At 45.8% G+C, this 13,197-nt stretch overlaps 1 protein-coding gene across 6 annotated transcripts in view; it reads right to left on the bottom strand.

Annotated features, from left to right (window-relative positions):
- Window positions 1-105: 105 nt before the first annotated feature.
- Window positions 106-13,197, bottom strand: part of LOC121548996 (TGF-beta-activated kinase 1 and MAP3K7-binding protein 2) — a 75,345-nt gene continuing 62,253 nt past the window's right edge. Inside the window, exons 2-8 of one of the 6 annotated variants that reach the window (XM_041860750.2) lie at window positions 8,664-8,862; window positions 6,845-8,561; window positions 5,405-5,565; window positions 4,541-4,634; window positions 3,660-3,755; window positions 3,198-3,299; window positions 106-2,307 (exon numbers count right to left, since the gene is read on the bottom strand). In XM_041860750.2, the coding sequence (XP_041716684.1) occupies window positions 2,168-2,307; window positions 3,198-3,299; window positions 3,660-3,755; window positions 4,541-4,634; window positions 5,405-5,565; window positions 6,845-8,561; window positions 8,664-8,765 (2,412 nt within the window). In that variant the 5' untranslated portion in view covers window positions 8,766-8,862 and the 3' untranslated portion in view covers window positions 106-2,167. The remainder of the gene's footprint in view (window positions 2,308-3,197; window positions 3,300-3,659; window positions 3,756-4,540; window positions 4,635-5,404; window positions 5,566-6,844; window positions 8,562-8,663; window positions 8,863-13,197) is intronic. The other 5 variants (XM_041860751.2, XM_041860752.2, XM_041860754.2 and 2 more) reach the window with 5 other exon arrangements.

Genomic DNA, 13,197 nt, shown 5'->3' with positions numbered 1-13,197 from the left:
TTGGAGTGAGGAGAAATTACCCAAGACAATTGTCATCACATCACCGCAAGCCAACAACCAATGGAATGGAATCAACAGGTGGAATATCCAGTAAGAAATCCAGAATTTCAGAATAGATTTATTTTTATTTTTTACAAATAACTTATCTGTTACAAAGACAGTTTTCCCAGCTAAAATCAAAAACACTTTAGATATCCAAATTAGTTTTATTTATTTATTAATAAAACATGTATGAACTGACTCTTCACACCAAGCTTTGCAGAGAACGCTGAAAACTGGGTTTCTTTGGGGTGTTTACAGGAAAAAATATGACATAAGTGCTTAAGAGAGACAACAAAGAATTTAGCTTCTACCTAATCGTTTTTTAACAATATACTAAGCTTTGGTTTAAAAAAAAAATAATCATCTTGATTTGTGACTGCATAGATAATCAATGCAAATGCCATTCTAAGGCATTAATGTAAGGCAACGTGAAAAACTTCACAAAGAATAATAAACTATTCCACAATTAAGGTAAAATCATTACAATGGTAAACTTTTAAACCATCCTCATCAAACAAAAGCTTCACAGGACAAATTAAACCAAATAAAAACAAGCTACAAAGAGGACAGTCACCATTTTGTCTCACTTTATTAGAAATATAAAGATGGCACTGTCCTTGTCTTTTTTTTGGAGGATATATTCTAATCTTCTGGCCAGGAGGAGATATGGTGAGGCACATACCTATATAAATATCTGCTGATTTGAAACTGGAATACTTTAAAACATATTAATCCTGATCTTTGGAACACTCTAGAAAACCCCATTTATACTGCATAGCAAAATACTCTGATTCTGAAAGCCCTCAGGAAACAGTCACCTTCCACCAAGCTGTACATGGACAACACCTTAATACAATTGCCAAAGTATTTTCTTCCATCTGACTCGAAAGCTTCTATTTTGATGCAAGTTTTAGGATGAACTGAAAAATTCATGGGCCTCTTGACGCTGAGGTGTAAAAGTCCCCAAATATTAAACCTACATTCCAGTTGTTAGATAAGATGGCATTCTGCTTTTGAGCTTTTTTCACCAGTCCAAGAGCTCAGGCATCCTAGAAAACTTGTCCATCTTTTGATTTTGCTGCATCTGCAGATCGTACACGGAAATTGTGCATTTACACAAGCGATGAACAGACTGAGTGGACGAAGCTTCATGACTGCATAGTTTTCATACAACTGCTCCCCTTTTTACGCAATACTTAAATTCTCACACAAATCAAGTAAAGAGCTTAAAAGGGACACCGTGCTTATTGGTTTGAAAGAAAATGGAAACAAAAGACAAAACAAAGTTAATAAAGTCTATAACGCTATACTTACAGGAAATACAAGTGTTTCATAGTGTGAGGAAGAAGGCATTTAAGGCACATATTATTATTCTAAAATTATGTACAGTAAAAAGCTCAAGGGTATTTCCTCCCTCCATGTACTGTACACATAAAGCATGCAATTTATTTTCCGTTATTTGTACTGTAGATTGAAGAGATTGATAAGGGACACTACAGGGGAGAACAAGAGGCACGTTTTGGTGGCAGTATTAACACTGCTAGTTTCCCCCAGTCATCCTATAGAAAGAGCAACCAAACAAATAGTCCACAAGTAGTCTTGTTAGTTTTCCCTTCAGGTGTGAGGTGACGGCTGAACAAAGTTCCCATTCCTGATTAGGCCGTCGCAGAAGAAGAAATAAATCAGCAAAGGCAAATTGGCACCCATGTTGGTTTTCGTGTGTGTGTGTGCCCCCACACTGCAGGACACTGATAATACTGTATAAGGAAGCAGTGAGGCATCCCCAGGGGTAAAGTTGCCCGTGGAGCGTTGAGCAGGAGGAGGGAGGGGGGGGGTGACCCCACGCATGCAGAGACTCCAAGGTGAGGTATCATCCAACTCTGCTGGCTAAGTAAAGTAACACAACCTGTAAACACTATCCAGTCAAGCCTTCAGTGGACAGCATTCTACTAACCTCAGAGGAGGGGGGAAAAGAAACAGGACCAAAATGGAAAAAAAACTACAAACCCTGTCCGTTCATTTTCTTACTACTAGCAAAAGAAAGAAACAACTTTTCTAATCTAGTTTCTTTGACTCTCATAGAAAAGTGGAGCGAGGTGTTGGGTATTGTCGGCGTCTTTGTGGCTCAGAAGTGCCGTGGAAACTCGCACTGTTCACAGCGGTTGAGGGCGGGGTGGTTGAGGAAGGTGCAGGCCGTGCAGCTCCACTGCGTCCCCTCGTCTTCCTCCTGGTCTGCTACAGTCTTTACGCTCTTACTGCTCGACTCTGGATGGAGGGAGGGAAGGAAAGAGGGAGAGAGAGAGGAGTTAGTCACCCAACAGACTACAGAGATAAACAGACACACAGGCAGCTGCAGGCAATGAACATCAATCAATGTGGGGTCAGACTGTCAGCGGCGAATCAATGTGTCAGTCAATGTGCTGGTTTGTTTTCTGCAATAAAACTGGAATTTTTTCACTGCACCACTGATGGATTGAGTTGGCAGTTGTTGGTAGTTGCTGAATCACTGTGGTTCTTTCACCCTCCAGGATGTGTATTGCACAAGAAAATGATTGTTCAGTAAAAAGCTGAGGGATGGGCCTGGAGAAATACACCCACTCTCAAATTCATAGACAGAGCTATGGATGCAAGGACTGACCATTGATGACATCAAAATGATTGTTTTAACCATGTTTTGAGGCTATAGTGTTTGTTTACATGTACTTTGTTTACATTGGAGTAAAACAAGCTTATTTTTGGGTTCTGATGGGGTACGACAGTTGAACTAAGCTCCTGAGGCATTTATAAGTTATATTCTTCAATAATCAATGGGTACATATCATTAGTTTATAAGTCAAAAAATGGATGTAGCAACTGCAGATTGCCCTTTTAGTGCTAAGAAAGTATCAGAGTGCATAGAGAATCCTGACACATGTTCAAATAACAACAACAGGCAAACCTCTCATCAACAAATGTGCTGAAGGGATGACTCAAGTTATTTTCTAGGGGTCAATGGTGCTTTCTAAGTATGAAATGGCAAAACGTTATCTAAAGGTCCTCTGTTGTAAGATCGTTATGGTGTGCAGGGTGGGAGGACAGAACTGACCCAGTATGAAGGAGGGAAGGGGAGAGACAGAGGGACAGACGGACAAACAGACAGAGCTACAGGTACCAACCCAGGGGGAGAGCAGCAGGGGGAGGAGGGGCAGAGGAGGGCTCCATGGTTAGCGTGGAGGTGACATGAAATGTTCTTCTGTCTGTCCCCTGACCCTCTGGCTCTGACAGGTCCCAAGCACAGGATGGAGGGAAGGAATGAAGCAAGAGATGGAGGAGAGGAATGGCATGAAAACAAAGATGATATATGCAGAGGTGAAAACACCAACAATGGCAGGTTTTACAGATACAGAATGAAAACACTTAGGATGAAGGTAGCATATGTGAGGAGAACCATTTAATCAATGCAGACTTTACCCAGATAGACAGAAATAAACACCTGATAGAAATACAGATCTAAAGCCCCATTACCAATAGATATTCATAGTTGACAAAGTTTAACACCAAGAAATTAGAGAGGGGAAGTGGAAGCAGAAGAGGGTCAGGTTGTCCAGAGGTGACCATGCAACCTTTCCTAAACTTACCAACACATAAAGTACCTTTGGGTTTGGGTGGGACAGGACCTAGGAATCCAATGTTGTCATAGAAGTTATGAATGGCACTGGGATTAAAGTGTGGTCCTACGACAAACAGGACAGAGACATCATAAGCAAAACTGAAATAGTGAGCATAAGTATGCATAGCATACGAACATACACGCAACAGTCACACATACAGCAACAACTGAGTATGAGTCACAGACCAATAAAGCAAGGGACTGCAGTCTAACACACAAAGACAAATAAAGAACTCAGAAAACAAAGCCATAACGCTTTACTCTTCACAAATCCGTCTATTGAATAGAAGCCATATTCAATTCTGAGCCACCTTTCTTTCTCCATTCCCCTGTGTGACTGTGCTAGCTGGTGTATGAATCCTGTCAGCCGTGGAGAGCAGCCAGGGGGGCTATAAATCCCTTGTTACCAACCAGCAACAGGATGCAATTCAGGAAACAACTGGTAGTTAACATTACAATGGCAGCACCTTGACTGCGTGTGCCGAGGGGATGTGACCAGACCAGGCCTGGCAGAGGCAGACAGACCTACTACTGTACAGCTGTACTGGACACAGGTCATGTTCCCCACTCTGTTATATTCCACATTAGTTTCCCCTCTCTGACTCTCTCTCTCTCTACAGAGCTACCCATCATAACATATAGAAAATCGACTAAACATGAAACATGAGGACCGGGCTATCCGAAGTAGGCGATCTAAAAGCATCACAAAGACTGCATGTTAAAACACCACGAACACACTGGACGTACAGCACACGTATACACACCACACAGGCAGCTGGTGTCACATTCATCACAACACTGACAAGCACGTTGACAAAGCACACCCTCAAAACCAACCGAGCCTCCTACCTCTTGTTTGAAGGAGATCGATTTCTTTGGTTAAAAGGTCAATGTCGATCTGCAGTATCCTGTTTTTGCATCGCAACTGCTGCATTTCCTCAATCTGATAAGAGAGAAGGAAACAGGGTCATAAAAACTGCCAGTGACAGACAGACAGACAGACAGGCAGGCAGGCAGACAGACAGACAGACAGACAGACAGGCAGCAGCATGGTCTGCTGAAGAGACACAGTGGAGGAGTAGAGAGACTGAGAGCCTCGGCACATGCTGTACTGTACTGACACAAAACACAAGCCTGTAATAAGTCAATGGAGGTGCATGGAGCCAAGTGGGTTAACAGTGTCAGGGGGAGAGTTATCTCCAGATCTCCCTGGCCTAGTGAATACACAGAATACACGACACAAGAGCTACTGAGTTCAACTCCAGGCTTTTAACTTCCACGTCCTCTTTTTCCTGCCCTGACTAACACACAGTGATAGTTGACAAAAACAGCTGATTCAACAGAAAACTCAGAGCACCACTTGATTTGCGGTCTGATGTAGTTCAACAAACTCACAGCTGCATGCTTAACATAAACCTGACATTGGGTGAAAAAACGAGGAGGAAGTGTGTGTGTTTTATGAATTGCCCCAAAGAATCATGGTTTCCTTAGAAAATACACCATGGGACTCAGGAGCGAATTGTCAAGTCAAATTGCCATGGACCTTTACTAAGACTGACCAATGTGTAAAACATGACAAACCCATTTATGAAGATAATATGTAGTAAACAAAAACGAAATGCGTGAATACAGTTACTGCACAAGGAACGGAACATTGATGTTCTAGTCGTTGTAGTATCCGTCTGTGGGAGAGTAGTGTCTGTGGGGACTTACCGAGGGAATTTGGGACTGGGAGTTGGATCGTTCTAGCCGTCTCCTGGTCAGGTCGTTCTCCATCTCGTTGACCTCCTCTTTTAGCTTCTCCAGCTTCTTCTTCTTCAAGTCCAGCTCATGCCACAGCCGGTCCATACGGGCCTTCTGGTGAACCAACAGGGCTGCAAGATACATAGTACACATTAACACTGTGACAATGTGACATGGGGACAGACTGATGGCTTCTCTCTGACAGCTGAAGTAGACGCTTACAGTACAGGCTTATGGTGTGTTTGAAGAACCACAAGAGCAAGATACATTTCCCTTCAGGAAATAATGCTACGTGCGGTGGGCTGAGTAAGAATCATACAGTAGCATAATCATTCTTCATTTCATGGCCTACTTTAGAAAGGGCTTTTGGGGGAGTGAACAATGATCCTGGGAAAAACCTTGCTTAAAACGCTTCATAGGAAGCGTTACATTGTCTTATAACGCATTGATAACATACTATATGCTATGCGGAAATGTATTCATTCCCTACACAGAAAGACCAAAGTAAACAACAAACACAATACCCCCCAACACTCAGAAGTAGGCTTTGTGTTTTTCCAGGCAGCAGCACCCCCCAAGGCCAAGCAGAGCTGGGAGTGGCATTCGAGCAAGAGAGGAATGCATGGAGAGGGCTGCAGTGAAAGATAGGGGACAGAAGTCTCAGGCTCAGGTCCGGGGAGAGAGAGAAGAAGCCCCACGGTAGTCGCAGCAGCGAGTGAGCGTCTATCAAAGGCCACAGGCACTGACTCACACGTAATCCAGTCAAAAGTCCAAAAAAGGAAACGCTGCGCTCCAACACATTTGACTCACATTGCCCGCAGTCAAAGGGCAGTCTGCGCAAACCCAGCATTATTGCAGCTGACTCATGCTCCAATCACACCCCTCCCTATGCGAGTCACCTTTAACAATTAATCTACTCCCTCAAATCAGGCTTAGATGAAGCAGGGTTTTAAGACCAAGAGGATTTTAATGAGACAAACGTCTACACAATTTGGCTTAAAAAATGCATTAGTGTCAATATTATGGAAATCCGAGTTAAAACCAGGCATAAACGATACGCTAGAGTCAAATTACTTTCTTGGCAGAACGCAGTGGAAAAAGCATTTACTACTGGTGGACAAAAATGCATACTATTCCTTATTGTTGTGAGGGAAAGTTACTCTGAAAAGTTCCTGCAGGCTCTTTCAACCATTGTACTGTGTAAGTGGATGTTATGTCTCTTTGGGCACTTGACTTTTGTTGCACAACTTATTTGTCATGTGATTGAGGGATACCATAGTTCAACCTAACAATTGCACAACGAACTGTATCCGGATGTGTGTTTGTGGGTGAGTGTCTATACTTCCTAATGATAGACTGTGACCGTCGACAAAGCAAAGCAGCTAACAGATAACCCTGATCCGGTCTCACCTTGTGTGTATGCTGCGTCGTCTGAACCCATGCTGAGACTGCATGGCTCGCTGGGCCTCTCCCTGTGTGCAGACAGCGGGTCTGAGAGATGATGGGGCTCCGGCTCCACAAAATGGTGGTCCGAGGGGAGGCTAAGAAGATTAGTGGCCTCAAAGGTAGGGGAAACAACGCCAGGGGACACTGCAGGGGGCTTGTTGGGGGACACTGTGATTTTGAAAGTGTACTTGGTGTTGGGCTGGGTGACCACCACTCGGGGCGAGGTGGCCGCGCCTCCCCCTCCCATAGACGCACGGGACTTGGGTGGGTGGTGGTGGATGTAGGCGGGGCCCATGCTCACCTGGCCCCCCATATTCCGGGCCCCCTGGGACCCGTGCGGAGGAGGCTGAGCAGAGATGTAGACGGTTGGGGGGTTTCTGCCTCCACCATCATCGTTATTAGCAGTAATGTAAAACTTGGGTTGGGAGCGAGAGCCGGATGGGGCCATGACGGCCTCGTCAGAGGGGGTTGTAGTAGCAGAGGTGGGCGGGCTGGCAGAGATGTAAACAGTGGGCTGGCTGCGGCTCAGGCCCGGGCCTCCGATGGACAGGGGGGTAGTGGTGGGGCCAGGGGCTGCCCCGACAGAGGAGGAGGATGACGGGCAGGAGGAGGAGGTGGAGGAGTTGGAGCGGGGGCTGCTGCTGGTGCGCAGCATGGCCGTGGTCGTGGTGGAGTTGCTCCTCTGAGGAGATTCAAGTTTGATCTCTATCTGGTTCTTGCGCGGTCCGGTGGAGATGTTCTGGATGTTGTACTGGCTGAAGGAGGACATGCCGGAGGGCATAACCGAGGACGAGGCACCAGAGGAGGAGGTCTGACCTCCAGAGGGGGCCTGGAAGATGGAGGAGGGGGCCTGTGGGTTGGTGGGGGAGCTGATGGGCATGTAGACATGGGAGGTCTGGTGGCCCTGTGACTGGTGCTGTGAGGTATGTGAGGAGCCGTGTTGGTGCTGCTGGGAGGAAGGGCCTGTCCAGGAGCCAGGCAGTGAGGAGGGATGGGAGATCTGGTAGATCTGCTGCTGGGCCTGGGAGGTGGGGCTGTACTGGGCCCTACCCGCCTGCTGCTGCTGGCTCTGCCGGGTCGTACCGCCGGGCTGGGTCACGTAAGGCCTGATGTAGATAGAGTTACCCTGTGGACTGCTCAGGCCGGACTGTGTATGGGGCCCGCCGTGTATGTGCAAAGAGGTGGGGGTGTTGCGACCCGTCTGGATGTTGGGGGCCAGGGTGACGGTGATGGGGTTGAAGCGGGGCGTCTGCTGGCCATGCTGGCCCATGGACTGTCCTTTGCCCCCCAGCTGGTAGAGTCCCAGGTGCTGGGGCGGCTGGGGCTTGCGCGTGGGCTCCATCACGCCAAACACATTGAGGCTGGAGGGTACCTGCACGGGGGCTGACTGGGGCTCCTGCTGGAAGAAGTCACTGTTGGGGGGCTGTCCTGTCTGGAGGGGCCCGTCGCTCAGGCTGTGGGACAGAGTCCTGCTGCCGTTCATCCTCAGGCTGTCCTGTCCCGGGGCCGCATGCACATTCTGAAACTGAGACTGCAGGCCCAGGTTCAGCTGGGTCATGTGATTGCGGAGCCTGATGAAGCTGGGGTCGTCGGTGTTGTTGAGGTTGCCTCCTTCGCTGTACAAGTAGCCCGGGCTCACCTGAGACAAGTACTCACAACAGGCGTCCAAATTGTTGTTGTTCTGAAGAAAAGAGAAGCTTCAAATCAGTCATTTGTGATATATCAGAACAATATATTGTTTTGTAAAACCTATGGATTGGAAAGAAGGATACCCCAGACTCACCTGCAGAACACACTGGGACACAACACCCTCTGGAACTTCAGGGAACTTCTGCCGCAGGTCGTGCAAAACCTGAATGTCAATTTGGTGGCTTCCCTGGGCCATTCGTGTACTGCCAGGTCAGGACTGCTCTGCTCGCTCCGTTCAGCACACTGACGATGCCTCAGTGGTGGCAGCACCTCAGCCACAGCTTGAGCATCTTCTGGAAAACAGATGCTTAGGTTAGTACCCACAGTTGTAACCGAACACACACACACACATAGCAGTTTCTGGTTTCCCGCTATTCCATACTCATACACACCCTCTCTTGGTCTACACAGAGTAAAGAGACAGTGTGTACTGTATTGGTACCAGTCTGTGTTTTGAAAGGATGTTAATGACAAGGTAGGACTATGCGTGATGCAGTGACAAGGAAGGAGGGAGCACAAACTTCATACTGGTGAAAAACACCAGGCAGACATTTTGAGGTTGCCTTTTTCATCATGGTGGGGAGCTTTCAAAACAATATTTCAGAAATCCTTTTAATATAGGAAAGGCATTCATTTCACAGCCCTTCCCCTCCCCAAAAGCCTCTTAATAAAAGAGTAGGAAACCACCTCGGACTATTGAGGAAGCAAAGCCTTTCCAACCAATCTTAACGTCAACATTCTCTTATTAAGGACAGAGCAGACCCAAACAGTAGCTCCCAGTAATGCAGCAATCTGCACATAATCATCAGTTAAGCCCCAAAGTCAATGCCAGCGCTACAGAGGAGCTTTGAGGCAAGCAAAAACACTGCTTTACTTCTGATAGACCAGCATAGAGCACTGAGCAGTAGGGCCACACAGTGTGAATGATGCTGACCCAAGAGCACGGAATTGGGGGTCATTTTACCCTGGTGAATATTTTAGCCTAGATATACAGAACCAAGGAGAATAGTGGATTTTCATGAGATTAGCACGGTGTATCTTGGTAAATGGCCTATTTCTAACCACACTCATTCAAAACTTCCTCTAGTGGGAGGCTCAGAATATGCCATTCAAAACATTGCGACAGTAGCACACCCTTCTCTATTCTGCTTCTAAACCTGCGCTGTAGGCCCTGAAAAACTTGCAGAGATCAATCCAGTGTGGGTGGAGGATGAGCATCCTGGATTCTCTCAAAGTTATAGGTCCCTTGATGGTAATCCAATCCATCAGATTGGATGTCAGGCCAAATGAAATCCAGAAGCGTCTTAAGGAATATTACACACAAAGTATGATCCTCTGATAAGAGGAGTGAGACATTGCAGCTTCTGAGCACATTACTCCTCTTGTGCCAAGGAGATTACATAGCAAGTAGAAGTGCTGTCTTATCTGAGCTGTGAGCATGTGTAATGTCATAACTGAGGAGATGTAAATCTGGATGACAAAACATCCCACCAGAGCTGTTGATAACAGTGGGAGGAGCTACAGGGCTACTGTCAGAAGAGGGAGCCAGCAGCAACAGGCCTCTAGTCCTAACAGGAACGGCCTGAGACTGAGATACCATCTGAAAACTGGCAGGATATTGAATTGGATGATACAATGAAACAACTAGTCTGATCGTGACACACTATTGCAATGTGTCCTCACATGAGAAAAACGTATAAATCATGTTTCAGACAGAGTGAGACACAGAATAACAGAGGCTGGGTACATCATTTTCTTTCTGCCCAGGCACTCAAACAGTCATTCAATGCCTTCTTTTGTCCTTTGCAATACAATGAAATTGAAAGTTTTGCAATCATACCACCAAACTGAATAATTAATTTCAGTGCATCAAGAGAGGAGCAAGCAGCATGGAGAGGCTCTCTCTGTAAATGCAAACCAGAGGAAAACAGTTTGCCATATCTCAGATTACAAGTTTAGAGCAAATGTAACCGCCTCCAGTGAAGGGGTCTTGCTCCGAGAGTAGCAGATGAAGCTAATAAGGTCTATGGAAAACAAGGCTTTGTTGTTTCAATCCCCTGAGCCAAAGCTGGGGCTCCTCAACACTACTAACACAAATATACCTGTGTGATGTAGAAACAGGAGCATAGGTCAGCCCAAAGGGCATAGTGGTGAACTATTATGATCCACCATTCAGGCTCCTCTCGTAGACTGGGCTGCAGGACTAGTCTGTCTGTGGGAAAGGAAATTCACTACTTGGCAACTGACCCAACTACAGCTCAACATTGTGGTTAGAGTTTTTTTTTACCTGCCTTCAAAAACAAAAGGTCCACACTGCACATAAATACAGGCCAAAAATAAAGGCCCTGGTTTGGCTCAGCCTCACAGTCACTCCTGGGCCTGTGGAAGGAGGGAGGGAGCAAAGAGGGGGCCGGTTCCTTCTGAGGGGGTGGTCATAGGTCCTGAGAGGAGAACTGTGGAACCCGGGGAGATAAATAAACAAAGCTCCCATTGCAGAGCTGTTATTCCCAGTGCCAGAGCACTGACCCGCAGCGGCAGGCTAATTTCTGGAGGTAACAGCCCCTGCCACGCTCTGTCAATGGACTCATTTACTCAGTAGGAGTGGGTGCACCATAAAAATGTCCACTTCAATTAGAGAAAAAATGTAATGTGTATTAACGATCCTTCGGTGGAGAGATTGTAACTGGACACAGTGCTGTTGCAGCATCCCTGACATTAAAAAGCCAAGTCAACTAAAATGTATGTTATGCACACTTATTCTAAACAAACAAGTTGTAGCCTACTTCATCTATGTCATTTATGTTCATTTGGAGATGATGAATGCAACTTTGTTACAACCTGCAGTGTGTTACTTTCCTGATCTAGTGTGTAGCTGCAGTAGGTAAAGTTCACGGCTTCTATAAATGAGAACCTGGAGGGTTGTAGGTCCAATGTAACCCTATTTGTAGGGATCAGATATCATTATATATGGCCAGCACATTTGAATCTGATTGATAGAAAATAGAGGCCCACTACACAGCCAGCCAGCCAGCCTTTTCCTCATTCGGTCCCAGTGCCTAACATACCTCTCAACACGGCTAGTCCCCTGGGTTAAACCAGCTGGTAGATCTTCTGGCTATGCCATCGATACACCAGGGCCATTACCACAGTGAAAAACCCTATAAATCCCAGTCTTCAATCAGAGCAGTCCTCTGCAGCGTCAGACACCAGGCAGCAACACAGCTTGGAATGTCTAACTACCTCGCAGTCCGGCGAAATTTAAACAAATAAAGGGTCTAATTGGCAGTGGACGCTCTGAGGCCTGCTGGCAGGCACCCCAGTACTCCAGTGTGGCCGCCTTGTACACACACACACAGATATACACACACAAACAGTCACACACACGCACGCTACTGTGCAAACACACATCTGCTGTGGGTCAAGGTACGACGATCCAATCATTCACTTCAATATTTGGGGCCAAGCACAATTGTGAACAAAAGAGTGTTGTCAAATCCTCAAAAGCATCAGTGCTACAAATGAGAGCTTCAAGGCCTCATTCAACAACCCAACATTTCTAACTATCCAAGGGATATTTGAACAGGGGAGAACAAGAAATCCCATTCAAAATACACTGAGTGTACAAAACATCAGGAACTCTTTCCAGGACATAGACTGACCAGGTGAATCCAGGTGAAAGCTATGATCCCTTATTGATGTCACTTGTTAAATCCACTTCAATCACTGTAGATGAAGGGGAGGAGACTGGTTAAATAAGGATTTTTAAGCCTTGTGACAGTTGAGACATGGATTGTGCATGAGTGCCATTCAGAGGGTGAATGGGCAAGACAAAATATTTAAGTCCCTTTGAATGGGGTATGGTAGTAGATACCTGGCACACTGGTTTGAGTGTGTCAAGAACTGCAAAGCTGCTGGGTTTTTCACACTCAACAGTTTCCCATGTGTATCAAGAATGGTACACCACCCAAAGGACATCCAGCCAACTTGACACAACTGTGGGAAGCATTGGAGTCAACATGGGCCAGCATCCCTGTGGAATGCTTGACACCTTGTAGTCCATGCCCCAACTAATTGAGGCTGTTCTGAGGGAAAAGGGGGTGCAACTCAATATTAGGAAGGTGTTCCTAAAGTTTTGTACACTCAGTGTATATAAGTCAAATTAAGCAGCAGATCATCTGAGAAATATTTGTTCATGTTTAAAATATTTACAAATGAGTCTAATTTTGATGGACCACTTTCAACAGCTTGTCTTAAAGGGTAGGAAGCATGAGTTTTTACTCACCAAAGTAACAACACAGTGTGGTCAAAGACTTAGTAACTTAGTTGTAGTCACGATCTGGTTACCTATAACTACAAACATAGTTATGTTTTTTTTACATATTTGTTAACTTATTTACGGATATCTTCTAAACTACCCACAATTAGTGTCGTCACGATAACAGAATTTTAACTTCGATACCGATACCAAGTTTAGTATCACGATACTCTATACCATCACGATACTCGATACCAAAACGATACCACCAAAAAAAAGAAGACCCAGTCACAGAATGGCACTTGATCTAGACAGATAATCTTGATCAGACTCAGCTACTGCTCCATTCAATTGTTGGGCATCTTTAGAGTTC

The sequence above is a fragment of the Coregonus clupeaformis genome, chromosome 33 (genome assembly GCF_020615455.1).
Source record: "Coregonus clupeaformis isolate EN_2021a chromosome 33, ASM2061545v1, whole genome shotgun sequence".
Taxonomy (NCBI): domain Eukaryota; kingdom Metazoa; phylum Chordata; class Actinopteri; order Salmoniformes; family Salmonidae; genus Coregonus; species Coregonus clupeaformis.
Note: the sequence above shows the minus strand (reverse complement) of the source record. Positions and strands in the feature narration are given on the sequence as shown.